General features: G+C 57.1%; 11 protein-coding genes across 11 annotated transcripts; 4 read left to right on the top strand and 7 right to left on the bottom strand.

Moving 5' to 3' along the window:
- Positions 1-230: 230 nt before the first annotated feature.
- B0H64DRAFT_109625 (P-loop containing nucleoside triphosphate hydrolase protein) lies at positions 231-1,917 on the bottom strand. Its single transcript, XM_062797774.1, has 4 exons — positions 1,617-1,917; positions 1,441-1,470; positions 1,045-1,392; positions 231-939 (listed from the first exon to the last, which is right to left on the bottom strand). Exons 1-4 carry the CDS (start codon positions 1,690-1,692, stop codon positions 677-679), a joined length of 717 nt encoding a protein of 238 aa, XP_062660315.1. The 5' UTR covers positions 1,693-1,917; the 3' UTR covers positions 231-676.
- Positions 1,918-1,957: 40 nt separating this feature from the next.
- Positions 1,958-3,044, top strand: B0H64DRAFT_472996 (uncharacterized protein). The gene is made up of 2 exons (XM_062807967.1): positions 1,958-2,396; positions 2,486-3,044. The coding sequence occupies exons 1-2, from the start codon at positions 2,178-2,180 to the stop codon at positions 2,885-2,887; spliced, it is 621 nt and encodes a 206-aa protein (XP_062660314.1). The 5' UTR covers positions 1,958-2,177; the 3' UTR covers positions 2,888-3,044.
- A 468-nt stretch (positions 3,045-3,512) lies between these two features.
- Positions 3,513-4,762, bottom strand: B0H64DRAFT_109664 (PRELI-like family-domain-containing protein). The gene has a single exon (XM_062797775.1). The coding sequence runs from the start codon at positions 4,283-4,285 to the stop codon at positions 3,680-3,682; it is 606 nt and encodes a 201-aa protein (XP_062660313.1). The 5' UTR covers positions 4,286-4,762; the 3' UTR covers positions 3,513-3,679.
- A 464-nt stretch (positions 4,763-5,226) lies between these two features.
- On the bottom strand, positions 5,227-6,943 carry B0H64DRAFT_109621 (methionine aminopeptidase 2-like protein). Its single transcript, XM_062797773.1, has 4 exons — positions 6,656-6,943; positions 5,482-6,599; positions 5,348-5,434; positions 5,227-5,296 (listed from the first exon to the last, which is right to left on the bottom strand). Exons 1-4 carry the CDS (start codon positions 6,699-6,701, stop codon positions 5,240-5,242), a joined length of 1,308 nt encoding a protein of 435 aa, XP_062660312.1. The 5' UTR covers positions 6,702-6,943; the 3' UTR covers positions 5,227-5,239.
- Positions 6,944-7,825: 882 nt separating this feature from the next.
- Positions 7,826-9,215, top strand: B0H64DRAFT_472993 (uncharacterized protein). The gene is made up of 2 exons (XM_062807966.1): positions 7,826-8,157; positions 8,237-9,215. Exons 1-2 carry the CDS (start codon positions 7,964-7,966, stop codon positions 9,141-9,143), a joined length of 1,101 nt encoding a protein of 366 aa, XP_062660311.1. The 5' UTR covers positions 7,826-7,963; the 3' UTR covers positions 9,144-9,215.
- Position 9,216: 1 nt separating this feature from the next.
- On the bottom strand, positions 9,217-10,869 carry B0H64DRAFT_390349 (outer mitochondrial membrane protein porin). Its single transcript, XM_062803400.1, has 6 exons — positions 10,727-10,869; positions 10,483-10,605; positions 10,384-10,414; positions 9,686-10,188; positions 9,507-9,626; positions 9,217-9,448 (listed from the first exon to the last, which is right to left on the bottom strand). Exons 1-6 carry the CDS (start codon positions 10,769-10,771, stop codon positions 9,419-9,421), a joined length of 852 nt encoding a protein of 283 aa, XP_062660310.1. The 5' UTR covers positions 10,772-10,869; the 3' UTR covers positions 9,217-9,418.
- A 657-nt stretch (positions 10,870-11,526) lies between these two features.
- B0H64DRAFT_440295 (uncharacterized protein) lies at positions 11,527-13,968 on the bottom strand (the record flags this gene model as incomplete). The annotated part of the gene is made up of 10 exons (XM_062806475.1): positions 11,527-11,566; positions 11,632-11,736; positions 11,795-12,078; positions 12,134-13,129; positions 13,207-13,355; positions 13,408-13,443; positions 13,520-13,546; positions 13,632-13,657; positions 13,728-13,778; positions 13,943-13,968. 10 exons carry the CDS (start codon positions 13,966-13,968, stop codon positions 11,527-11,529), a joined length of 1,740 nt encoding a protein of 579 aa, XP_062660309.1.
- Positions 13,969-15,185: 1,217 nt separating this feature from the next.
- B0H64DRAFT_372230 (ubiquitin-conjugating enzyme/RWD-like protein) lies at positions 15,186-15,880 on the bottom strand (the record flags this gene model as incomplete). The annotated part of the gene is made up of 4 exons (XM_062802214.1): positions 15,186-15,439; positions 15,513-15,536; positions 15,614-15,774; positions 15,846-15,880. The coding sequence occupies 4 exons, from the start codon at positions 15,878-15,880 to the stop codon at positions 15,186-15,188; spliced, it is 474 nt and encodes a 157-aa protein (XP_062660308.1).
- Positions 15,881-16,216: 336 nt separating this feature from the next.
- B0H64DRAFT_390336 (Pex19 protein family-domain-containing protein) lies at positions 16,217-18,190 on the top strand. The gene is made up of 4 exons (XM_062803399.1): positions 16,217-17,089; positions 17,147-17,331; positions 17,384-17,941; positions 17,991-18,190. Exons 1-4 carry the CDS (start codon positions 16,600-16,602, stop codon positions 18,087-18,089), a joined length of 1,332 nt encoding a protein of 443 aa, XP_062660307.1. The 5' UTR covers positions 16,217-16,599; the 3' UTR covers positions 18,090-18,190.
- On the bottom strand, positions 18,191-19,571 carry B0H64DRAFT_390334 (uncharacterized protein). The gene is made up of 2 exons (XM_062803398.1): positions 18,864-19,571; positions 18,191-18,718 (listed from the first exon to the last, which is right to left on the bottom strand). Exons 1-2 carry the CDS (start codon positions 19,317-19,319, stop codon positions 18,314-18,316), a joined length of 861 nt encoding a protein of 286 aa, XP_062660306.1. The 5' UTR covers positions 19,320-19,571; the 3' UTR covers positions 18,191-18,313.
- Positions 19,572-19,714: 143 nt separating this feature from the next.
- Positions 19,715-21,252, top strand: B0H64DRAFT_390332 (uncharacterized protein). The gene is made up of 2 exons (XM_062803397.1): positions 19,715-19,844; positions 19,903-21,252. The coding sequence occupies exons 1-2, from the start codon at positions 19,827-19,829 to the stop codon at positions 21,145-21,147; spliced, it is 1,263 nt and encodes a 420-aa protein (XP_062660305.1). The 5' UTR covers positions 19,715-19,826; the 3' UTR covers positions 21,148-21,252.
- Positions 21,253-21,265: the final 13 nt, after the last annotated feature.

Here is a 21,265-nt window from a genome sequence, read left to right as displayed (position 1 = left end):
GCGTTTACAGTCTGGGCTGGTTTGATTTCGGGGTGACGGCGCTCAGCCTCATCGCATCATCACAGCGCCATCACTGCCGCCAGTTTGGAGGTTCGAGCGTAGGGAGTCTCATGACAATCATTGTTAGGAGTAGATAAAATTGGGTGTAGGAAGCGGGACTATTTGTAATTGTAGGTTTAATTAAAATTTGTTTGAGTCAACTGAGCCATCTGTGGGATGTGATGTGGTTGATGACGTCTCAGAAACTCATGTTTCCAGCCTATGGAGCAGTAATGGAAACTTCTGTATTCTCGCAGGTGCCCTCTTCCACCCCCACCACTCTCTCTCGGCCCGGCCTCCGGGTATAATGGGCCTCATTGGTGTTATCGAGGAGTTGCTTGCTCTCGCGGAGTTGCTAATCGTGACGAACGTTTATCATGTGGACGCTTCCATCGCCATCTCGGAACTACTCATAAACGAATAAAGCAGCGAAATTGACTGTCGACGACCACTTCCGTCTCCGTCCGTATGTACGCACAGCCAGTAAGCCAGCTACTCACCCCGCCATCCCCTCCATCTCGCTAGCCTAACCCACGTAGGTAGGTACATAGTCTAAGATAGGTACCTATACCTAGCCCGGCCCCACAGCCAAACACAGCCCAAACACAGCCCAAACACAGCCAACCTACCTAGGTACTCAGGAAGCCCACCCCCCATCCTCGCTACTCTCCACCACCTCGTCCACGTCCGCCCGCCGCAGCAGCCGCGTCACCTCGGCCCCGTTCGGGAGATCGTTCTCTACCGCCCGCCGGTCGCCCTCTGCTAGCGTGGGCGCCAGCCCCGCTGCCACGTGCCGGGCGGCGAGGCGCTGGCGTGCGATGGCGGAGGGGACGGAGACGAAGATTTTGAGGTGGAAATGTGGGTGGGCGCGGGACCAGGGGGGGTGGGGGAGGAGGAGGTCTGTTTTTTGGTGTTAATGATGGATATGGAAGGAAGGGGGGAGTGGGGGGGGGGGGGGGGGGGGGGGGTTTGGAAAGGGGAAAGGGGGGAAAGGAGGTAGCTTACAGTTTCCTTCGAACACGACTATCCGGTGAGTTGGCTCTATTGCAATGTCATTCTCCTTTGGGTCCTTGGTGGCGTGGTCAAAGGAGGGAGCGAATATGGTGGTTGAGTCAGCGGTCAGTGGTTCCTTGAGGCGCTGGACTAGCTGCACGAAGCCCTCGCCGTCGAAGGTGAACTCGGCCCCTCGCCGGGCGTGGGCGGTTGCCGGGTCTGGCATGGCGTCCAGCTGCGCACGGGTGTAGTGGTAGCCGTCCATTGGTAAGAAGGCGGCGACGGGGGGGTTGTTTGGGGATTGGGCTGCGTGTCGGGCGTTCAGTGCCGCTGTGAGGCGCTTGGAGAGGGTGGTTTTCCCTGGGAGGCAGTTAGTGGGAGTTATTTGGGTAGAATAAGGGGCCGTGCCTGAACCGGGGATACCGGCAATGGCGATCACTGTGAGGGTGAGTTAGCAATCCTGTTTTGTTTACTCCGAGCATGTATAGTACATTCGGAGCAAGTTGTCCCTATGCTGGCCTCTTCCTACGCACAGGTCTAGAGCATGCCGCACAATACAGGGTAAGGGTATGGACTTGACTCACGGAAGCGCGTGTCACTGGGAGTTTCCAGAAACTTATTCCACGCCTTGTCGAGCAGCCGGTTCAGTGTGTCGTCCATGGTAGCCGATGGTGAGTTTGAGTGAACGTGTGGTTGGTGAGGATCGCGTTGCCCCTGAAAGATCTAATTGCCCGTCCAAGTGAGGACTAAACTCCAGCAGCAAAAACCCTAAAGAGAAAGAGAGAACCACTTTCGCAAGTTGGGAAACTTGCTCGGTTCTAGATGCGGAGCGGAGTTGGAGAAGTGCCGGAGGCGGAGGTTGTTCGCGGCACGGCCCCGATTTTGGCTCCGCACGGCGGCCGAGTCATCAAAGCCGAACTTGATCACTTCAATACAACATCACATCTCTGACATAACCCACGAAATAACCACCCATATCTGGAAAAATACACCAAAGACATAATAACACATTTTAAGAAGAAAGCCCGAGTGAAAAGAGCCTCATTACTTACCCCTGAGCCCCAGTAACTCGACGCTGGTTAAACCCAAAAATCTCCTCACAACTCACACAACACAACACAACCACCACAACCACCCTCGACACCATGGACTCCGAATCAACAGACCCCAACCTCATGCTCCTCTCCCTCAACCTCTCCGACTCCGAACCCGAAGAAGCCGCCGCCCCGGGCAACACCACCCCCACCACCACAACCGCCCCAACAGCCGAGTACCAGCCCACCCGCGCCGAACGCACCGCCCTCTCCGAAGAAGCCTTCCAGGCCCTAAAACAAACCTACCGACCCAAGGTCGAGAACGGCGATGTAATAATAATCCCTTCTCTCTTCCACCAAGTGTGAAAAGCAAAACAAAACAACCCAAATACGTACTAACGAGAACCAACCCATGACAGATCCGCAGCACGATCCCCCTCCCCCTCCCGACAACAACACCGCTGCCCAAACCGCAGGCCCAGGCCCTGCTGCACGCGGCCGAGGAGTTGTATTTCTTCCGGCGGTATGCCGAGGCGGCGGCGTTTGTGAGGCAGGTCCTTGGCGAGGGTGGTGATGAGGATGGCGAGGGTGGTGGTGAGAATGGGGATGGGAATGGTGAGGGTAAGGGTGAGGGTGAGGGTGGGGGTGGAGGAGAGGGAGGGAGTAAGGGTAAGGTAAAGACGAGGACGACGAGGAAGGGGAGGGGGAGGGGGGTGATTGACGGCGAGACGAGGCGGTTGTTGGCGTACTACCTGGAGAGGTGCGAGGCGCGGGCACGCGACGGGGGTGGTGGCGGGAATGTTGGGGTGAGTGTGAGTTGAGATTCGGAGAGAGGGGCAAGGGAAAGGGGTGGAGGTAGCAACGGGCCGTGGCTAGTCAGTCCGTTGGCGACCATCAAGGCGATAGACTCAACTTAGTCGAGGGGATGCTCTTTTGCCTCTGTCAAGGAACGCAGTCACAGGGGCAAAACTGAAAACGAAGTGATTGTGCAGCGGAGAGTATCCTCTTCTCTTCACATTAGGTCGGTCCTCTATAGACTCTCTAAAATCTTATCCCTGATGCCCAAAGGCATCCGGGTTCTATCGTGCCGCCATGCAAACCGGCAAGAGGAGAGGGGTCTTTCTTTATACACACAACCATGCCCAACTCCCTCCAATTGCTGACTCACGGGGTATATCCCGGGACTCCGCAAAACAAATAAAACAGCCCAGCCGTGTGGTCTTGTAATGGTCTGTACAGACGGCGAGGGGAATGCCAAAAAAATCAACCGTGACGCCATGCTCCAAATCTCGCCCCGCAAACATCGCTTCTAATGCCGCCGTTTTGATGACCGTTCTTTTCCTCTATCCGGCTCCCGGGAGCGCCGCAAAAATGCAGGCCGGTCCTGCCCAGGAGATGCAAAAAATTCGCTTCGTTGTCCGTCGTCGTAGGTGTGCCGCCCCTTTCTTTGTTGCTTCGGGTGTGCACGTTTCGTTGCAGCCTTTGGCTCCTTTCTTTCTTCCTCCCAATTACCGGTATTCAATACCACTGGAGCTATTTTTGGCGCCGGCACCGTTCCGGAAACGGCGAGGCGTGATGGGGTGGGGGGAGGGAGGGGGGTCGCTGCCATGATATTACACGGCGACGGCCGCTAGCCGGATGTTGCTGGCTTGCGACTGGATCATCATCATGCGTTCGCGCTCGCGCTCCTCGGCAAAGACGCGGCGGCTCATGGCGAGGACGGCCTCGAAGCCCTCCTTGCCCTTGACGGCGTTCTCGTGGAAGCGCTTGACGAGGGTGTCCTCGATGCGGTTCTTAATGCGCTGCCAGCCGCCGCAGAGCGCCGTGATCTGCGCCGACTGCTCGAAGGACGTCTGGTGGTCGTTGAGCGGGCGGTAAACGACCGTCTCCTGCACGTTGATCAGGTTGCTCATCGTGAGGTTGGCCGAGACCATGGTCACTGTCTTGCTGCGCGGGTCGACGTATGATGTCTCAAACACCTGCGACTCGTCTATGCAGCCGCCGAGGAGGCTCTTAAGCCAGTCGGGCGCCGTCTGTCGGCAGGTGATGAGGCGCTCCGTCCGCAGGATGCCCGTGTCCGGGTCGACCGCCCGGCTAACTGTGTCGACGGCGATTACGTGCGTTGATTTTTGGTTCCATGGGCAGTACTTCCGCCAGTTGGCGGTCGATACTTCCTCCCAGGAGTAGTTGAATGTCTCCGAGTTCGAGAAGACTTTCATTTTCTTTCTGTGTCTGTCCGCCTGGTGTCGACGAGTTTGGGTGTGCAGGCCGTTCGTCCGGAGACTCCGGTTGCGGTCGCGTGCCGAAGGAGCGGACGCGGAGAGATCGGCAATCCAGGAGTTTGCGGTGTGGAGGTCAAGCGATTGAAGTAAAGCAGTTCGCAGTTCGACAATCGGCCTTCGCGTTGTCGGGTGGGTGGCGATGGGGTTTTATGGTGCTTCTTAGGTAAGAAAGCGAATGAGAGGTCGTTTGCGGCACATGCAAAAGTGGGAGATTCCAACAGCCCGCAGAGGGGTTTCGGCTGTGAGTCTTTTTGTATGGATAAATTTTGGCGACTGGGACCGCGAAATCTTATCGGAATGGGAAGTGGCAATCCCTGCCCAAAGCCATGCTCGCTTACCTATCCAAAGACGGTAATTGCAGGGGTGTCGTGAAAATTTCTCGGACGAGTGCGGATGGGTCTCGAACGCCACGCCAATCAGTGGGGGGGTATTCTTGAACGCTGGCACTGAACCGCTTGGTAAAAAAAGATTCGGGAACGCCTTTTCGCCATCACCATGATTCGGTCACCATCACCGTCTGGAACCTGGAACCTGGAATCTGTGCGTCATTGGAACTATTTGGAAACACCGATTGATCCCCACGAATAGAACGGGCGTCACACGTACATGCGGAGTTGTACTATGTACATTCGGCTTTCAAGCGGGGCATTCCTCATTCGAATTTATGACGGTCTGGACCGTTGGCAAGCGGTCAGTGGCACTGTGCCGGACCAGCGGTGTCGGTTCGGCCATTGATTGTGGCTCCGCGTGCGGAGAATCGCCAACGGTCGAATCCGCATGTCCACGTTGTACAAGATGGCCATGCGTAGAGGCCCGATGCACATACGCACAGCTTTTCGCTGCCAGCACCGAACGAAGCGATTAAAGCCCGACTCTTATTCAGACAGTTGGTTAGAAGTCCTCTCCACGGCTAATGACCTCCTTCACGGTAGGTCGGATGAGAATGGTCTGCACAAGTTAGCCGAGAACCCCTCTCTGGGGCCGATGGCGGTCACTCACATGCTCAAACTGCGCCGTGTATGAGCCTTTCTTATCCACCAATGGCGGATACGACTCGATGATGCCGTTCGAAACAAGGTTGTTCAACTACAATAATCAGCACGTTTTCGCTTCTCGAGACCGCCGCAACTTACCCCGAGCAAATACTTATCTTGGCCAAGACGGTCCAAGTACCGCCTGCAGAACGGCAGCGTGCCAAAGTTCTTGTTAATGACGCTCAATAGCGACTTGGCCGAGCTCAGACGAAGATCGACCTTGGGCGCATCAGTACGCTTGGCGTAGTGCGACACCTCGCCCTCCTCGTGCACGAGGCCGTTGCCCGTGCTGCCAAAGGTCTCAATAGCAAACACATCGCCCTCCTCCATCTTGGTCATGTCGTTACTCTTTACGATGGGCACGCTCTTTCCGCCGTGGATGTTGTACGGAAGGATGGTGTGGCCGTTCAGGTTGCGGATCGGCTTGACCGGGTAGGTTGTGCCGTCGATCTCGACCTCGTAGCTCTCCATCACCTCTTGGATGACCCCGCCAATCTCACCCAGCCTCACGTCGATGCCAGCCTCCTTGATGCCCGCGTTGGTGGCGGCCTTTACGGCTTCCAGGAGCGGGTCGTACCGGGGGTTGAAGGCCATCGTAAAAGCACTGTCGACAATATTGCCATTCACTTGGACGCCGAAATCGATCTTCATCACGTCGTCCTGCTGGAGTGTCATTTTGTTGCCCGCGTTGGGCGTGTAGTGCGCTGCGCAGTGGTTGATGCTCAACCCGGTGGGGAAGCCCATCCCGGCAATTAGAGCATCGCCCTCCTCCAGGCCATCGTGGCCGACAAGGGCGCGAACCGAGTCCTCGATGCCGTTGGCAATGTCAGTCAGTGACTGGCCGGGCTTGATATTCTTTGCCGCCCACTGCCGGACCTGACGATGGACCTCGGCGCCATGGCGGTAGTCGTTGAGGAACTCGCTCTTCAGGTTGTCAAGGTGGCGCTTCTCCTCGTTGGTCGTGCGGTAGGCGTTGTCGTTCACGTATTCGACCTCCTCGCCTTTGGGGTACTTCTTGTCCGGGAACAGCTGCGAGATCAGCACCCGCGGGGGGTCGGACTGCTGTGTGGGGTTCTTCTTCTTCTTCCTCGGCTTTCTCTTCTTCTTCTTCTTGGCGGCACCGGCGGCGGGGGCAGAGGCGTCTTCTGCGTCGTCCTCGGAATCGTCGCTGTCAGCCGTAGCTGCATCCTGCTTGGGTTTGTTGCTGGCGTCCTCGACTGTGCGTGGTCAGCAACCATTGGTTATTCCATCCATTGCACGTCAAAAGGCATACCACTCAGCTGGCTGAGCTCGCCTGTGGGGGGAGCTTGAGCAGCCATCTTGGGGTTCTGAAGCTTTGCTGGAGAACCAAACGGAATCCAGAGGGTTGAGCCAACAAACGGCAAGTTATCTGATGTTTTGGGTAACCCTTATCTCAGTGCTCAGACCCCTTTTTTGTAGCGTGGCAGGTGAGGAAGACACTGGCCCACTGAATTCTGCAGTAAATTCGTCGCACTTGTCCTGAACCGCAGATGACCCACCCTGCCCCACTTTTGCCCAGAATTCCGAAAAAAAAGGTCTGAGAGCATTTTCAGATCTGGGGGGGGATCAGGGCACGCAGTCCCATACAAAATGGAAATTTACACTTTGAACACTCCCGAATAGCTCTACGGCCATATATCGCCATAGAAAATAAAATATATGCTGAAGATCGTCGTCTCTTTACGCATATAACGGTACAATTAGATTGTTTATACCATAAAGTGGTGTTGAATGACGGGTCTCGAGGTAACGATTTGATCGGGGCACGCGGTTAACTTCGTTCGATGACCCCCCTTGAATATCCGCAATACTGCTTCAAATCTAATGCAAGTTTGCATGGACCTTGGCATAGTGTATCCCGACCTCCGGGAGCTATTTTTACCTACTTACAGCGTTGTTCTTTATATTTATTAGCTAGCTGGGTATAAGTAGTAAAGTCTTTTACAATTCTAACTACCTATCGAGCTAGTTACTATATTAAAACTGGTATAGCCAGATAGCCCTGAACTTAGAGATTAAGACGGTAATAGTAGTTTACTTCTATCTATCGTTTTGATATTACTGTTGTTGTTTGTAGAAATTTACCCTCGAGAGCCGTGTTCTGACCCCCCTGAATATCTGGAAATGCTCTCAGACCAGTATTGGCCGAATTCAGGGTTGTGGGGTAAACAGGTGGATGGAATATTCTAATTGGCTGCACCCAGCGGCGCGCAGCGCTAAGCTCAAAAAGGGCCAAAATGCTGGTCTGAGCACTGAGATAAGGTAACCCCACCATCACTTTTTTGAGTTACACGCGGGGCACTGTGGCCCGGGCGCTGTAACGTACGTAATACCGAGACACGGGAATTTCTCGCCACGGCGTCACGTTGCTGGGCGCGGCCTTGGCGGCGCCCACCCCTCGCTCATGCTCGTTCACCCATTTCGTCACTAATCTCAAAGTGGGCCACACTCAGCGATAGCAACAACAACAGGCGGCGAGGCGAATTCCAATATCAGCTTCCTCGACGCCTCCCCCCTCCCACGCCTCTCTAGACCATGTGACTAGCCATTAGGATGCGGCATGCCACTCCGCTTCACTCTCACGAGCGCGGCCTTGACCGCCCAGTTGCCCGCGCCAACAGCAGTATGGAGCTGCCATCGCTTCTTCCACGCCTCCCCGCGCGCCCTCCGCCTTGAGACCAACGCCGGCAGCAGCGCCAACCACTATGAAACCCTCAACGTCCACCCGACCGCCTCCCCAGCCGAGATCAAAAAGTATGCTCATCTCATCTCCTCCCACCTCTCCCCATCCCCTAGCGGGGCAGCTAACCACACCAACCCCCCTCCCAATTAGATCCTTCTACCACCTCTCCAAACGCCACCACCCCGACCACAACCCGTCGGACCCTCACGCACCCACCCGCTTCATGCGCATAAGCGAAGCCTACGCGGTCCTCAGCCACGCGGACAAGCGCGCCCGCTACGACCGGCACCACGGCCACCACCACCACCCCCACCAAAACCGCCCCCCCGCGGCGGGGGCGTCCTACCACAGCACGGGCCCGGCCGGCGGGCGCCCGGCGTCCGGCCTGGGCCGCCGCCGCGGCACCTACCAGGGCCCGCCGCCCAGCTTCTACCGCAGCGGCGGGTGGGGCGCGCACGGCGCCAAGCGGCGCGCGGCGCACGAGGAGAGCACCGGGGGCGCGGGGTCCGGGTTTGGCACCGATGCGCATCCGCACCGGTATTCCGGAGCCGGGGCCGGTTCGGGGGCTGGGACTGGGACAGGGCCGGGGACGGGGGGCGGGTCGGGGGTCGGAGCGGGGCCACCGCCGCCGCCGCCGCCGCCGCCTCCACCGGGTGGTAGTAGTGGTGGTGGTGGTGGTGGCGGATTCGGGTTTGGTGGGACGGGCGGGATGGGCCCGGGGCAGGACCCGTACGGGCACCGGGACGACGTGCCGCACTTTGACCACGAGGCGCACGAGCGGGCGCAGCGGCGCGGGGACGAGCGGCGGGCGCACCGGCGGGCGGCGCGGCAGGGGGTGAATATCGACCAGCCCGAGTCGGCGACGACGGTGAGCTTCCTCGGGGCGGCGGCGATCCTGGCGATCGTGGTGTCGGGGCCGTTTCTGATCTCGGGGGTGAGGGATTGGATGACTGCGGGTGGGAGTGGGAATAGCTCGTCGAAAGGCGGAGAGAAGGAGAAGGCGAAGGGGAATAATAGCAAGGACAATTTGAAATGCAAGGAAGGTGGGGGGAGGTGATGTATCGATATTACACCGAGTTGTACAACCACCATGCATGCATTTACAAGATCACCCACTTACGCCGCGGAGAATCAGATGGATCATCGCTAGCAATTCGCATATGCGCTGCTGAGGAGTCTACTGTACAGTACAACATGTCCCAAACATGCACGCTGAGTGAATTGATACATGGCTACCGGTTGTGCCCAACCAAAGGTGACCTCCCCGGAGCTCAGATCGCGAGACTCATTCCCGACGCAAAACCCAACGCAACCCTATCTAGCGCCAGCATTTTACGACTCAAAGGTGAAGCTCGTGCCGACCTGTTTCTTTTAGTTAGCGTGGTCACCCAGGGTCCAGCATAGAGCGGATCTCTCTCACCTTGTGGGTGGCCTGGTCGAGCTTCTGGGTATCAAAGGAAGCGCCAACACCGAGGGTGACGCCCTCGCGGAGGAGGACGTTGTAGGCAAGGGCGGCGACACCGCGGTCGTTGATCTTGCCCTGTTTACAGAGTTAGCATCCTGTGACGGCTTGCTGGGCGCAAGGACGAGGGGACGTACCTTGACGAAAGAGACGGGGTCAAGGCGGTACTTGGCGGCGACCTCGAGGCCGACGGTGTTGCCGCTCTTGGAGTTCCAGGTGGCCTTGGAGCCGGCCTCGACCTGGCTGTTGACCTTGTGGTAGTAGCTGGCGGCGAAGACGCTGAGGTTGTCGGTGGCCGTGATGGCGGCGCTGTAGGTCAGGGCCTGGTAGCCGACGGCGGCGCTGTAGCCGGTGACCTTGGCCTTCTGGACGTCGTAGCCGGCCGAGGCACCGGCGAGGAAGCCCTCGTGGCCGACGATGGCATCGATGTTGGCGGTGGGGCCCTTGAGCAGGTCGACGAAGGCACGGCCGTGGAAGTTGGGCTGCTTGAAGTGCAGGTTGAACTTGGCGCCGCGGGCCTGGGTGGCCGGGAGGAAGGCGAAGACACCCTCGGCCTTGAGGCCCTTGGTGAGGTTGTCGGCCATCTCGACCTTGGTCTCCAGCGTGTTGGCGGTGTTCCAGGTCTGGGTGAGGGTCAAGCCTGCGCGTGTCCATCCCGTTAGCACGTATGACGGGTCGCGCGCGTTGAGCACCACCGTCCACTAGACGGGGCCCTGGTGGAAAGTCGGTCCTAGGATGGGGCCCAGCTGGATGCACCAGTCGAGGGGAACCGATCGTTGGATCCGACGAGTCGCATCTTGGGCCCGGGCTTCGTTCAAGGAGCGTTCGGATTTACCATTGGACTTGTCAACGTATTTGCCCTCGATCTAGAGATACCAAACACCAATTAGCATCGCGATCGAATCCCTGAGCACGAAGCCGGGTGGTAACGTACCGTGCCGCTGGTGGCATTGTCGTGGCTGCTCTTGCCAGCGACCTTGAAGGCGACATTGTTGGGGGTGTTGCTCTTCACCTCGAGGGTGCCGGCAGAGAGGTGGTAGAAATCCTTGTTGAGGAGCTGTGGAAGCGTGGAGTCAGTCATCTGCCCCTCGCGCTATTGTTGGGCAAGCCCCGCGAGAAATGCCGCTTCGGCGCACAAGGCCGCGCGCGCGAGTTTCTCGGAGCTGCATCGCACGTACATCGTTCGCCGCCTTGGCGATATCCTGGAAAGCCGGAACAGACATGGTTGCGGTTGTTGTAGAGGGGTTGTGGATGTGTTTGGGAGGAAGGTGTTTGGGAGGAAGATGAGCAACAAAGCTCCGTTATTGTCTTTGGGGAATTGTTGGGGAGGGAGGTGTCGGAATGAGCCCGCGATGTTACGAGAAATTTCTCTAAGCGCTGTGATTGGCGGTTCGGGTAACACTTGTCCCTCCAAAGCTCCGGCGGCGGCCACTGACGACCAGGTGTTCTGAAACCACGTGGGCCAGGGCTGAGTTGTGGTGAATTCAGGGACCCTAACCCCCTAACTACGGCGGAGCAATGAGGGAGAGAGCCGGCTTGGAATGTGGACTTCACTCGAGTGGAAGGGGGTGCTGCTCATTCTCGTGGCGTCCGTTCGTTTCTAGAGAATCTACGAACGTCTATCAGAATGCCAACTCAGACGCTTGCAAACTACGTTGCGCCCACCTAGAGAACCAATCAAGCTTCCTTCGTGGATCGAGGCTGCTCTGACGACTTGGGCATTAATCGATCATGCCTTGTATCTCGGCAGCGGACCGGATTGGACCAAGGTGAGGACTTCATGAATGCGAGGAAGACTCTAACAAGAAGCAACGTGGCGGCCTCATCCAAGCGGTAAAAGCGGGAGAGGAAACCCGTGAACACATCGACGAATCCCTTGAACCGATTCTGTATTCACAATAGCTGGTTCTATAGAAGAATCCCCGAAACCAGTCATCCAGAAGTCTCTATGTACAAACACGATATAATTTGGTCAGCTTCAAGCATCTTCGTACTTGGCTTGATGGACACCGATCGCCCTGTAATAAAATGGTCAGCCCAACCCCCACCCATCGCCGCCACTCCCAGAAAACACCGCACTTACCTGCCGCTGGGGTCGGTCTGCTTCGACCACTTGGGGGTCCAGCGCATGACGGTCGAGGCGCACGACGGCGGGAAGTGCTCGTCGAACATGGTGCGGTACCAGTACCTGTTCCGTCGTCAGCATCCATCACACCCAGTCCGTACTGACCACGGGGTATACATACGCCTCCTTGCTATCCGGAATGTCTGAGCCCCACTCGGGCTTGGGGTTCTTCATCATCTCGTCGGTGACGTGGATCTCGGCGTTGTCCTTGAGCGCGTCGATCCACCCGTAGCCAACGCCGTCCGAGAACTGCTCCTTCTGGCGCCAGAGGATCTTCTCGGGCAGGTAGGGCTCCGTTTCAGGCTCATCGGTGGTGTCGAAGGCCTTGCGCAGGTACCACTTTTCGAGCTTCTCGTTCGTGATCATCTTCTCTTGGGGGTCGAGGTTCATGGACACCTCGAGGAACTAATCCATTTGGTCAGCTTGGAGATACTGGGTTAGAGGCCTTCGGTCTGCTTACCTCCTTGTCCAGGAACGGCACACGGGCCTCCAAACCCCAGGCCGAGGTCGACTTGTTGGCGCGCAGGCAGTCGGCCAAGTGCAGGTTCTTCACCCGACGGACGCACTCCTCGTGGAGGGCGGCCTTGTCGGGCGCGTTATGGAAATAGAGGTAGCCGCCAAAGATCTCGTCGCTACCCTCACCGCTGAGCACCATCTTGATGCCCATCGCCTTGATCTTGCGCGAGAGCAAGTACATGGGCGTCGAGGCGCGGATGGTGGTGACATCGTAGGTCTCGAGGTGGTAGATGACGTCCGTGAGCGCGTTGAGGCCGTCCTCGATGGTGAAGGTCATGACGTGGTGCTTAGTGCCCAGGAACTTGGCCACCTCGAGCGCAGCCTTGTTGTCCGGCGAGCCGGGAAGACCGATGGAGAAAGAGTTGAGCTGGGGAAGGAAGGTCATGGTCGACAGCTTGTTGTCGTCATCAATGCCGACGAGCCCTTCACCCCTGTCCGCATCACCCAATCCCTCGGCGGCGGTCCCGTTGGCCGCTTCGGCCAGCTTCCTCAACCTCAGGGTTTCCCGCTGTGCAATCGACGCAACCAAGCTAGAATCCAGACCGCCCGAGAGCAAAACACCGTACGGAACCTCGGCCATGAGACGTTTCCTGACTGACTTCTCGAGCGTCTCCCGCAGCAGCTTCAGATCCCGGGGCTGCTCCGGGATCTTCTCGCCATCCCACCATGACGGTTGGAAATACCTGGTCCACTCGCCCGTCGCGCTGTTGTAGATGTGCCCGGGTGGGAACGACTCGATCTTGTCGCACACGGGGTGCAGGGACTTGAGCTCGGAGGCGAAGTAGACAGTGCCGGGTTGTTGGGATGACCAGCCCTGGTAGAGGGTGGTAATGCCGATGGGGTCGCGGGCGGCGATGGTTCGGTCCAGCTTCTTGTCGTACAAGACGAAGGAGAACATGCCATCGAGGTGCTTGGGCGCGTCGAGACCGTATTCCATGTACTACCCACGGGTCAGCACGGGTCATCCTCCCCCTGTTGTTCCTCCAACAAGATATTCCTCCCCCCCGGGGCACTCACTAGAGGAATGATAACCTCGCAATCCGAGGCGGTCTTGAAGTGGTAGGGCTCCTTCAGGGTCTTGCGAACCAGACGGTGGTTGTAGATCTCGCCGTTGACGGCGAGGACAATGCTCTCATCGGCATTGGTAAGTGGTTGCGCTCCGCTCTCTGTTTTCCGTCAGAAGTTGCTCCCAAGTCTGAATGCGCCGACAGAACCTACCAACGCCGACGATGCTGAGCCGTTCATGGCACAGAACTGCAAGCGTATCATGTTAGCGCTGTCTCAAATTGAGCAACTTTCGGCATTTCTTAGCCCGGGGCGCAATGCATACTCGTGTTGTGGCAGGTGACATTGCCGCCTATAAGAACGCAAAGGTGTCAGCGCGCTTTCCCGGTTGTTTATCTCGTGCGACTCGGAAATCGGGCGGGAAGGGGCAAACGCACTCCAATCAGGTCCCCGGTGACGGATGCTGCGAGATAAGCGAAGTCAATTGCGCCGTTCCATTTGTAGATCTGGGGTTCAATTTGGGGACAGCATACGCCTTGGAAAGCTTCAGAGCAGTCGACTTGAATTTGGCCACATCCGGGTGGCTATTCGCAAAAGTTAGCGGGTGTGCTGCTTTGCAAAAATGTTGTCGCGACGGAGATGACTCGGCAGGCAGAGCGCGATGGCGGGGCAAAACTGCCCCTCCATCCAGGGGCACGGCGCAAAGCAACGCGACGCTCCTGTGGACAAATCGAGAGGAACGACTCACTTGTGACAGGCGAAGATGCCACACATCTTGAATGTTTGATTCGGGGGACTCTGTTCGTCAAGGCGGCTATGGAATTGGGACCTGAGGAGGAATCGCGGGCGTTGAGGAGCGGAGCCTACTTGTCGACGTCAGTGAGAAGACGAGCCTTTATGCCAGTTCTCAGCGGTGCGGGGGGACTGCAGTCGGTGGCAGAGAAGGATAGATGGGGATAAGTGGACGTGGGGAGTTGTTCGTACAAGGAAACCACAAGCAAGCCGAGTGGGATGATGAGTCGGAGAGTTGGAAAGGTGTGCAAAAGTCAAGAGAGAAGAGTCACACGCCTCCTCAGAAAATTGTGTGGTGTCCAAATTCGGCTACTTTCGATACATCCGCTGTCTCGCCCCCGGGACCCCAGACCACCGCAAATTTTAGGTACTCGACTAAGGGACCCGGTCCCAGGACCCGGCCGCCCAGCCGTGTCCACCGCCCGCTGTCAATTAGTACATATGAGCAAGTTGACCCGCCGAGCTGGGGACGGAGCTCCAGCAATGGACGACCGGAGTCACAGTCTCTGGCCGATGTCGGGTGTGGTGTTGATTGGCCCGCCAATTCGGCTCGAGTTCCACTTCGGCCATTACCTAAACAAGACTGATAAGAAAGAAGAGAGGCATGGACGGTTGAGCGAAAATCTGCAAGATGACAAGGAGTCACACGCGAGGCGCTATGTCTGGAAAGGGGGCGACGAGAGTGGCGTCGGAAACCGCAAGTTGAGAAGCTGAAGTCGACAACCCAAAGTATCTTGGAAGCGTGAGATCAACTTCTTAGTTAGTGGGGGTCCAACCAATCAGTTGATGAGCCGCGTGAGCCGTAACTGAAGCCCACGCGGGGTGAATGTGACGCAGGACAAGAGGGTCCATCAACACCATCGCATCTCGGGCCGCATGTCATGGGGCCGACGATATCCATATTTGTTTTCCTATGGGAGTCAGCTTGGCAAGTTCCGTAATGGATTGGGCTGTGCATGTACCCTTGGAACTTCCGTGTTGCACAACCATGCACAGTATCCCTTCCGTTCCCCCAACACGCCCCAACCCAAACCAAACATTCGTAACTTGCAGTTCAAAATCATCCCGATGACTCGTGCCGTTGAACTCCAAGTGCTGTATCGCCCACCGCCATTGGTATCCCTTAACTCCGTAATCAGAACCCCATTCCCGGCCTCATCCCATTGACACCGAGCGAAAGGTCAACCAGCTTAGCCCTTCTACGGCGCCGCATTCTCCCGCACGATCTGCTTGATGCGCCTCTCATACTGCACGCGGTCCCGCTTGAACATGTTGTATGCCTCAGCCTGGGCCGGGGACTCCGGGTTGGGGTCGTCGAGGAGGTCTTGGACGCCGAGGAGGATTTGCTTGATTGTGATCGCCGGCTTCCACGCCTCCTCCTCGTTCAAAATTGAGAGGCAAACTGTACCGGAGGGGTAGACGTTGGGGTGGAAGAGCGGTGGCACGAATTTGCCTGCACAGAGGGGCGCATGTTAGCTGTGTGACCGGAGGTGATCGCGAGGCGCGCGGCAGCTGGACCGACTTACACTTCGGGGGTTTCGTGGGATATTCTGTAGGGGATCGAGCGGTTAGCGGTTGTCATGGCTTTTAGTCAAACGCGGGGAGGGGGTGCAAAGGGTTCGCGTACCATCCGGAAACGTTACCACCAACTTGAAGAGGCCGCCCTCCCAGATAGTCTTCTCCTTGCCAGGAATGCCACATTCCCAGATCTTGAGGTCAAGCACTCCCTGGGAGTTCTTCTGTGGCCGAGCATAGAAACCAAACGGATGGTCTTTGCGCCACTGCTTCCTAAAGCGTGAAAGGTAGATTAGTGAGGCTGTCGCAAGCCCATATCCACACAGGCGTGGTCGCCAACGTACCGCTCCTCCTGCAGGCGATTCTGGCATAACGACATTTCGTCCGGTATTACGAATGCTCGATCGGTGCGGGGTGTGCTTCGATGAACGAGTAGTCGTCGGGGTGTAGAGGCGAGGGTGGTCGTGTGTGGGGAAACCGGTTGATGGGAAAGAAAATCAACAGACAACAATCCTACTATCCCGCGGATTAGGCATGCGCAGTGGGGTAAGTCAGCAGAGCAAACCCTTGAGCGGGAGGCACGGGAGATGGATGTTGTCGTGTTGAGTGCGCGCAAATGATGAATTTCAAAGCGGCGCAAGGATTCACGTCGATGGCCGAAATTCTGACGTCCGCACGGACCGGCCTGGCTGCCTTGCTCGGCCCCAAAATGGAAGGCGGAGAAGGGCCCGGCTCGGTCCAAGGTGGGGTGGTGAGTGTGGGGCAAAGCAATGGGGGTGTTGAATGTGGGGTCGTTGCACGAGAGAGAATCCCCAAGCTAGTACTCACAAGAACATAACGAAATTATGCTGATCACCCAAAGTTTAAGGGGAGAAATTGATGAATTTGAAGAAATTACATGGCAACTAGCAGGAGATACTCCAAGTAACATGAAATATACTGTCTTTGGGGGTCCCGGCGGTCACAAACGACAGATTCCACCCGAAGCTCGGTTAACCAACTTCGCTGATCTCCTCCCGCCCACGACGGGGCGGGTACCTGCCTCGTAGAAAATACCTATCTACCGTGTAATGGGAAACTGAATGCTGTTCTTTTGCGATGAGACGGGACGGACAGTGTTTTTTGGACCCTGCATACGGAGGATTACATCAGACTAACAAGGCCCCTTTTCCAACTGGGAGGCACGAGCCGGCCGGCCCTCGGTGGTGGGGCAGCGGCTTTGGCACATGCAAATCCCAAGCCTGGGATGCCACCTTCTCTCCAGAAACACGCCGCTCTGGGCCTGTTCCTCTGCTCTTCGCTTACCCCAATTTCATTGCTACCCTTCTCCCGAAATATCTCCAACGTGGGGTTTCTACCTCGGTACACACACACTCCTTCACCCCCCCTCACAGCCCACACCCTACCTTACAAGACTGTCACTTCGCTACTATGGCTTCGACTGCTGGAGATATCGGCGCACCTGTGAAGGATGTAGAGAGTCACGCGCCTGCCGTGGCGAAGACGGAACCGACCAACGCAGCGACAGTAGAAGATGTAGATGATGATGTTCCCGACCCGGACGAGGATGACCTGGACGATCTTGATGGTAGGCCTCCGCCAGAGCGCGCAAGATAGGGGCATGTGGGCTAACTGCCTTGGCTAGATATGCTCGACGAGTTCTCGGCGGTGAAGGTCGACGCGACAAAGCCAGAGGTCCCCCCAGGGCCAACGAAGCCGCCTGCTGCTGCGGCCGCTCAGGTAGACGAGGAGGAGGAAGGCATGGATGAAGAGTTCGCGAAGCAACTTCAAGCCGGCATGGCAGACTTACTTGGGGGGTTGGAAGATTCGGTACGTGTAATGCCCAGTGTATGGCACACATGCGCCGCTAAACATATTCAAGTCGGAGATGCAAGCCCAGTTCGAAAGCATATTCAAGGAGCTCGGCGCTTCGGCATCAGCGAGTGCAGACAAAGCTTCGACAGACCCCGCCCCACCGACCGCCAGCGCCGGCCCTTCGACCGCAGGCCCCAATAACACGGACGCTTCCTTCCAAGAAACAATCCGACGCACGATGGAGCGCATGCAAACCTCGGGTGACCAAGCGACAGCCGCGGCCACGGCCGAAGGCCCCGAGGATCTCCTCGCCGAACTAATGAAGCAAATGCAGGGCGCCGGGGCCGACGGTGGGGAAGGCGGCGAGGAGGAGTTCTCCAAGATGCTTATGGGCATGATGGACCAACTCACGACCAAGGAGATTCTGTACGAGCCCATGAAGGAGCTCGATGACAAGTTCCCCGAGTGGCTCCAGAAGAACCGTGAGAAAACATCGGCAGAGGAACTCAAGCGGTACGAGGAGCAGCAGAAGCTGGTGAAGGAGATCGTCCTCAAGTTTGAGGAGCCAGGCTACTCGGACTCCCACAAAGCACATAGAGAGTACATTGTCGACCGAATGCAACAGGTGAGCTGGACATCCATTCACTTTGGTACCGATCTAACCCTGGCCACAGATGCAAGCCTCGGGGTCACCTCCGCCCGACCTCGTCGGGGACATGCCCTCGGCCCAGGATGCGTTCAACATGCCAGACGAGTCCTGCAACCCCCAATAGCGTCGTTTAGGCCCGTGATGATAAGAAGAGCACTGCAGTCACTTAGGATACATTACATAGCGCTGTCAGAAGCCAAATTGAATTCTAATACCTGAACTCAATGCAACCGCCCACCCAACGCCCCGTCTACCAGATATTACCCCCAAACGCCGACTAATGTGTACACAATGCCCCGGCATTCAAACTGGGCACCCCTCTACCTAAGTATCTTAGGGAGGTAGGTATCAAGTCATCTCCACGTCCTGTGAGTAACCCATCCCCAGCCCCGCGCCATTCTCCTGCCGCTGCTGTTGCTGCTGCTGCTGAATCAAATCCATAAACAGCCCGTCATAATCCTCGTCGTCCGAGAAGTGCGCCGACGCCCGCTTCTCCTCCATATCCGACACAAGCGCCTCCAGTTCGGCCTCCTCCTGCTGCGCAATGGTGTCGGCCATAAAAGCGTCGGCATCTCGATCCACATATCCTCGCGGCGGCTGCTGCTGCTGTTGCTGTTGCTGCGCCTGCATGCGCATCTCCTCTTCCTCCTGCGCCAATAGATCCGCGTCCACCATGCCTAGGTACTGCGCTCCCTCGGCCGCTTTGATCTGGTTCCGCTCGCGGGTGAGGCGCAGCCACTCGAGTTTGAGGAGCTGGTTGGGTGAATTGAGTCAGCCCGCGTATCCTAGTATGGGGGGGGTTGTGGAAAAGGGTGATCAAGGAGTGGCTTTTAGGGAAGGGAAGGAAGGTAAGGAGGGTAAGGAGGGTAAGGAAACAAAGGAGAGCTTGGAAACGAACCTCATCCTCCCCGCCACGCATCTCCCACCGCTTGTCCTCTTGCCGCTGCCGCACGTTTTGGAAGAACAGGCGGCGCCGGCCCTCTTGGGCGTCCTCACGCCGTTTGAGGACCGGGTTAGGGCGCGGGTTGCGTGACGCAAAACGGAATTTGCTGTTGCTGCTGTTCGCGTTGTGGTTTTCGTTGTTGGTGGGGCTCGGGTAGAATGATTGGGCCCCTTGGGTCGGGGAGGACTGCGTTTGCCGCAAGCGGGCGTTGAGGGAGTTTGAGTTGCATGGTGAGAGAGGTTGCGAGATTGTTTGTTGTTGATGTGAGAATGGCGGCGGTGATAATGAGGAGGCTCGAACTGGGGAAGAGGAAAGGGGCGATGGGAAAGCCGGTCGGTGGGTATGGAATTGCCCTTGACCGGGACGGCCGAAGCTAATTGATGGCGGGGTCTGAGGCATGGCCGCGAACATTGTTGTGGTTGAGGTTGGTTAAATTGCAAGAGCGAGGTTTCTCACTGAGCAATGATGGATAAAACTAAGTTGTTGGTGGAGTTGGTCATGCCATTGTTGGAGTGCGGCAAAGCAGTGGGACTCTGTGGTGGGATAACGTTGGATGTCAATCCCGGAGAACGCGAGTCCCCTGCACGCGGCGCGCTCTTAGAAGCGCGGTCACGCGCGGCGAGTATTGTTTAATGGCAACATGGGCGCACAGACCCAACGTGTAATTTCGATGAGATCATCTCGTAACTTTGAAATGCACTAACAGATTAAGAAACAGGGGTCTGTTCCACCTTGGCTGGGTTAGGGTTAGGGTAGCACATCATTCAACGCCCGCTGCTTTCTGAGACTTTGGGTTGCTGTTGCCTGCCTGAGTTGCATCCTTGAGCAGGAACTCTCATTGAGTACCTATCACTGTAAATTGAGTTTGGCCGTTTTCAACCGAGGTATTCAGGGTGTTTTTTTCTCCTCTCATGTGAAATGGGGCTCCCGCCTGCAGTACGTATAATATCTTCTGCCTCTTCCAAGTCCAACCGTTAACAACAGGACAACTTAGACACCTGCTCCTTCCCGCTTCTTGATCTCAAAAAAGCCAAGCACCCAGCAATCGCAAAGTCAAACACCAAATCAACCATTCAGGGGATCGAGCCAGTTTCATGCCACCCCACGATTTGCTACTTCGACGCCCAGGCCGTCCTCAACCCAGACAGGGGCCGCCTTTGCTACCCCAGCGCTAGTCATCAAATCCAGAGTGCCTAGGAATCGCTCGACCCAGGATATCATTGATGATAGCTCGCCCATATCCCCTGAAGATGGATCACCGTCCGCCTTACCAACTACCCATGATGCACTCCCCGAACCCATCGAGGTTGACTCCTCCCTCATTCCACAGTCGCTTTCTCCTGAGGGTCCTGGAGAGGGGCGGCCCCCCAAACGCAGGAGAATATCAATAGCCTCATCGGAGCCCGAGGTAGACCCGCTGGTGAGCTCGCAGAATTCACAAGACACCGACCTCGGCTCTCTACCGGACGCGCCTAATGACTACATCGCATCCTTCTATTCGGATGTGGAGGACGAAGATCCCGAGGCTGATGATCAGGGCACAATCGTCTCACCCACTCAGTCCATCCCCTCCTCCCCGACACACCATCACACCCCCGGAAGGGGAGAAGATAGAGAAGAATCAGATCTCGATGACTTGGAAAACGACGCCGAAGCAGCAGCAGACGCCGAAACACCTAAACGCGCCGATACGAAACCCGCCTTCCGGGTAGGACCACGCTTCAAACTTACCGAACCGCCAGATAAATTCGCACCCCATTTCGACACCTACATGTCGGCAGACATCTTTTCGCCTCAACGGCGGGGGACCAAATACCTCCCAGGGGGCCTGGCCGCAGAGTTACGTGACTGGCTGGTGGATGTGAAGGGCGGTGTCGACGGCGAGGGGGAGGTCAAAGCTACTTCTTCTGCTCTTAGTTTTACGTCTGGTACTGGTGCGGCGAGGGTGGTAGTAGGTGAGGTTTCACGTGGTGGCCCAGGGATGACCTTGATTTCCGGGAGAGTAATGGATGAAGAGGCGGAAGGTGGGATACAGGAGGATGTGAATGTGAGGGTGATCTTGGCTGGTGAAGGGAATATCGAGGAATTGGGAGGGAAAGGAACCGGGAACAGGAATCAGGTTGCCTCTGGGGCGGTGGTTGCTATTGCGCCGCCTGCTTGGGACGTTGAGCTTGATGGGCAGTGGGCAGTTGCGTACCGCTGGGAGGTTGTGAAAGGGGCTCAGGGGAGTGATGGGTGAGAGCCGACCATAGAAAAGTGGGTCCGTAGGGGGCTTGCCCGGGCATCGATATCTTCGATTGTGTCTTGGCAGGCGCTCACTCTCAAACTCACTGTCTCAAACGCGAAGCTTGACTTGT

The sequence above is a fragment of the Chaetomium fimeti genome (assembly GCF_033439085.1).
Source record: "Chaetomium fimeti strain CBS 168.71 chromosome Unknown B0H64scaffold_3, whole genome shotgun sequence".
Lineage (NCBI taxonomy): Eukaryota > Fungi > Ascomycota > Sordariomycetes > Sordariales > Chaetomiaceae > Chaetomium > Chaetomium fimeti.
Note: the sequence above shows the minus strand (reverse complement) of the source record. Positions and strands in the feature narration are given on the sequence as shown.

Coding starts and splice junctions, on each gene's coding strand:
- B0H64DRAFT_109621 (XM_062797773.1), bottom strand. CDS start 6,701: ATGGCTGCTCAAGCTCCCCCCACAGGCGAGCTCAGCCAGCTGAGTG. Junction 5,435..5,481: donor AAGATAAGTATTTGCTCGGG/GTAAGTTGCGGC, acceptor TGATTATTGTAG/TTGAACAACCTTGTTTCGAA. Junction 5,297..5,347: donor ACACGGCGCAGTTTGAGCAT/GTGAGTGACCGC, acceptor TAACTTGTGCAG/ACCATTCTCATCCGACCTAC.
- B0H64DRAFT_109625 (XM_062797774.1), bottom strand. CDS start 1,692: ATGGACGACACACTGAACCGGCTGCTCGACAAGGCGTGGAATAAGTTT. Junction 1,471..1,616: donor TCCCAGTGACACGCGCTTCC/GTGAGTCAAGTC, acceptor TCACCCTCACAG/TGATCGCCATTGCCGGTATC. Junction 1,393..1,440: donor TGCCGGTATCCCCGGTTCAG/GCACGGCCCCTT, acceptor ACTGCCTCCCAG/GGAAAACCACCCTCTCCAAG.
- B0H64DRAFT_390349 (XM_062803400.1), bottom strand. CDS start 10,771: ATGTCTGTTCCGGCTTTCCAGGATATCGCCAAGGCGGCGAACGAT. Junction 10,415..10,482: donor ACAATGCCACCAGCGGCACG/GTACGTTACCAC, acceptor TGGTATCTCTAG/ATCGAGGGCAAATACGTTGA. Junction 9,627..9,685: donor ACCCCGTCTCTTTCGTCAAG/GTACGTCCCCTC, acceptor CTCTGTAAACAG/GGCAAGATCAACGACCGCGG.
- B0H64DRAFT_390336 (XM_062803399.1), top strand. CDS start 16,600: ATGAGACGGGACGGACAGTGTTTTTTGGACCCTGCATACGGAGGATTA. Junction 17,090..17,146: donor TGACCTGGACGATCTTGATG/GTAGGCCTCCGC, acceptor TGCCTTGGCTAG/ATATGCTCGACGAGTTCTCG. Junction 17,942..17,990: donor TTGTCGACCGAATGCAACAG/GTGAGCTGGACA, acceptor CCCTGGCCACAG/ATGCAAGCCTCGGGGTCACC.
- B0H64DRAFT_472996 (XM_062807967.1), top strand. CDS start 2,178: ATGGACTCCGAATCAACAGACCCCAACCTCATGCTCCTCTCCCTCAAC. Junction 2,397..2,485: donor CCAAGGTCGAGAACGGCGAT/GTAATAATAATC, acceptor AACCCATGACAG/ATCCGCAGCACGATCCCCCT.
- B0H64DRAFT_390334 (XM_062803398.1), bottom strand. CDS start 19,319: ATGTTCGCGGCCATGCCTCAGACCCCGCCATCAATTAGCTTCGGCCGT. Junction 18,719..18,863: donor TGCGTGGCGGGGAGGATGAG/GTTCGTTTCCAA, acceptor TCACCCAACCAG/CTCCTCAAACTCGAGTGGCT.
- B0H64DRAFT_472993 (XM_062807966.1), top strand. CDS start 7,964: ATGCCACTCCGCTTCACTCTCACGAGCGCGGCCTTGACCGCCCAGTTG. Junction 8,158..8,236: donor TCCCCAGCCGAGATCAAAAA/GTATGCTCATCT, acceptor CCTCCCAATTAG/ATCCTTCTACCACCTCTCCA.
- B0H64DRAFT_109664 (XM_062797775.1), bottom strand. CDS start 4,285: ATGAAAGTCTTCTCGAACTCGGAGACATTCAACTACTCCTGGGAGGAA.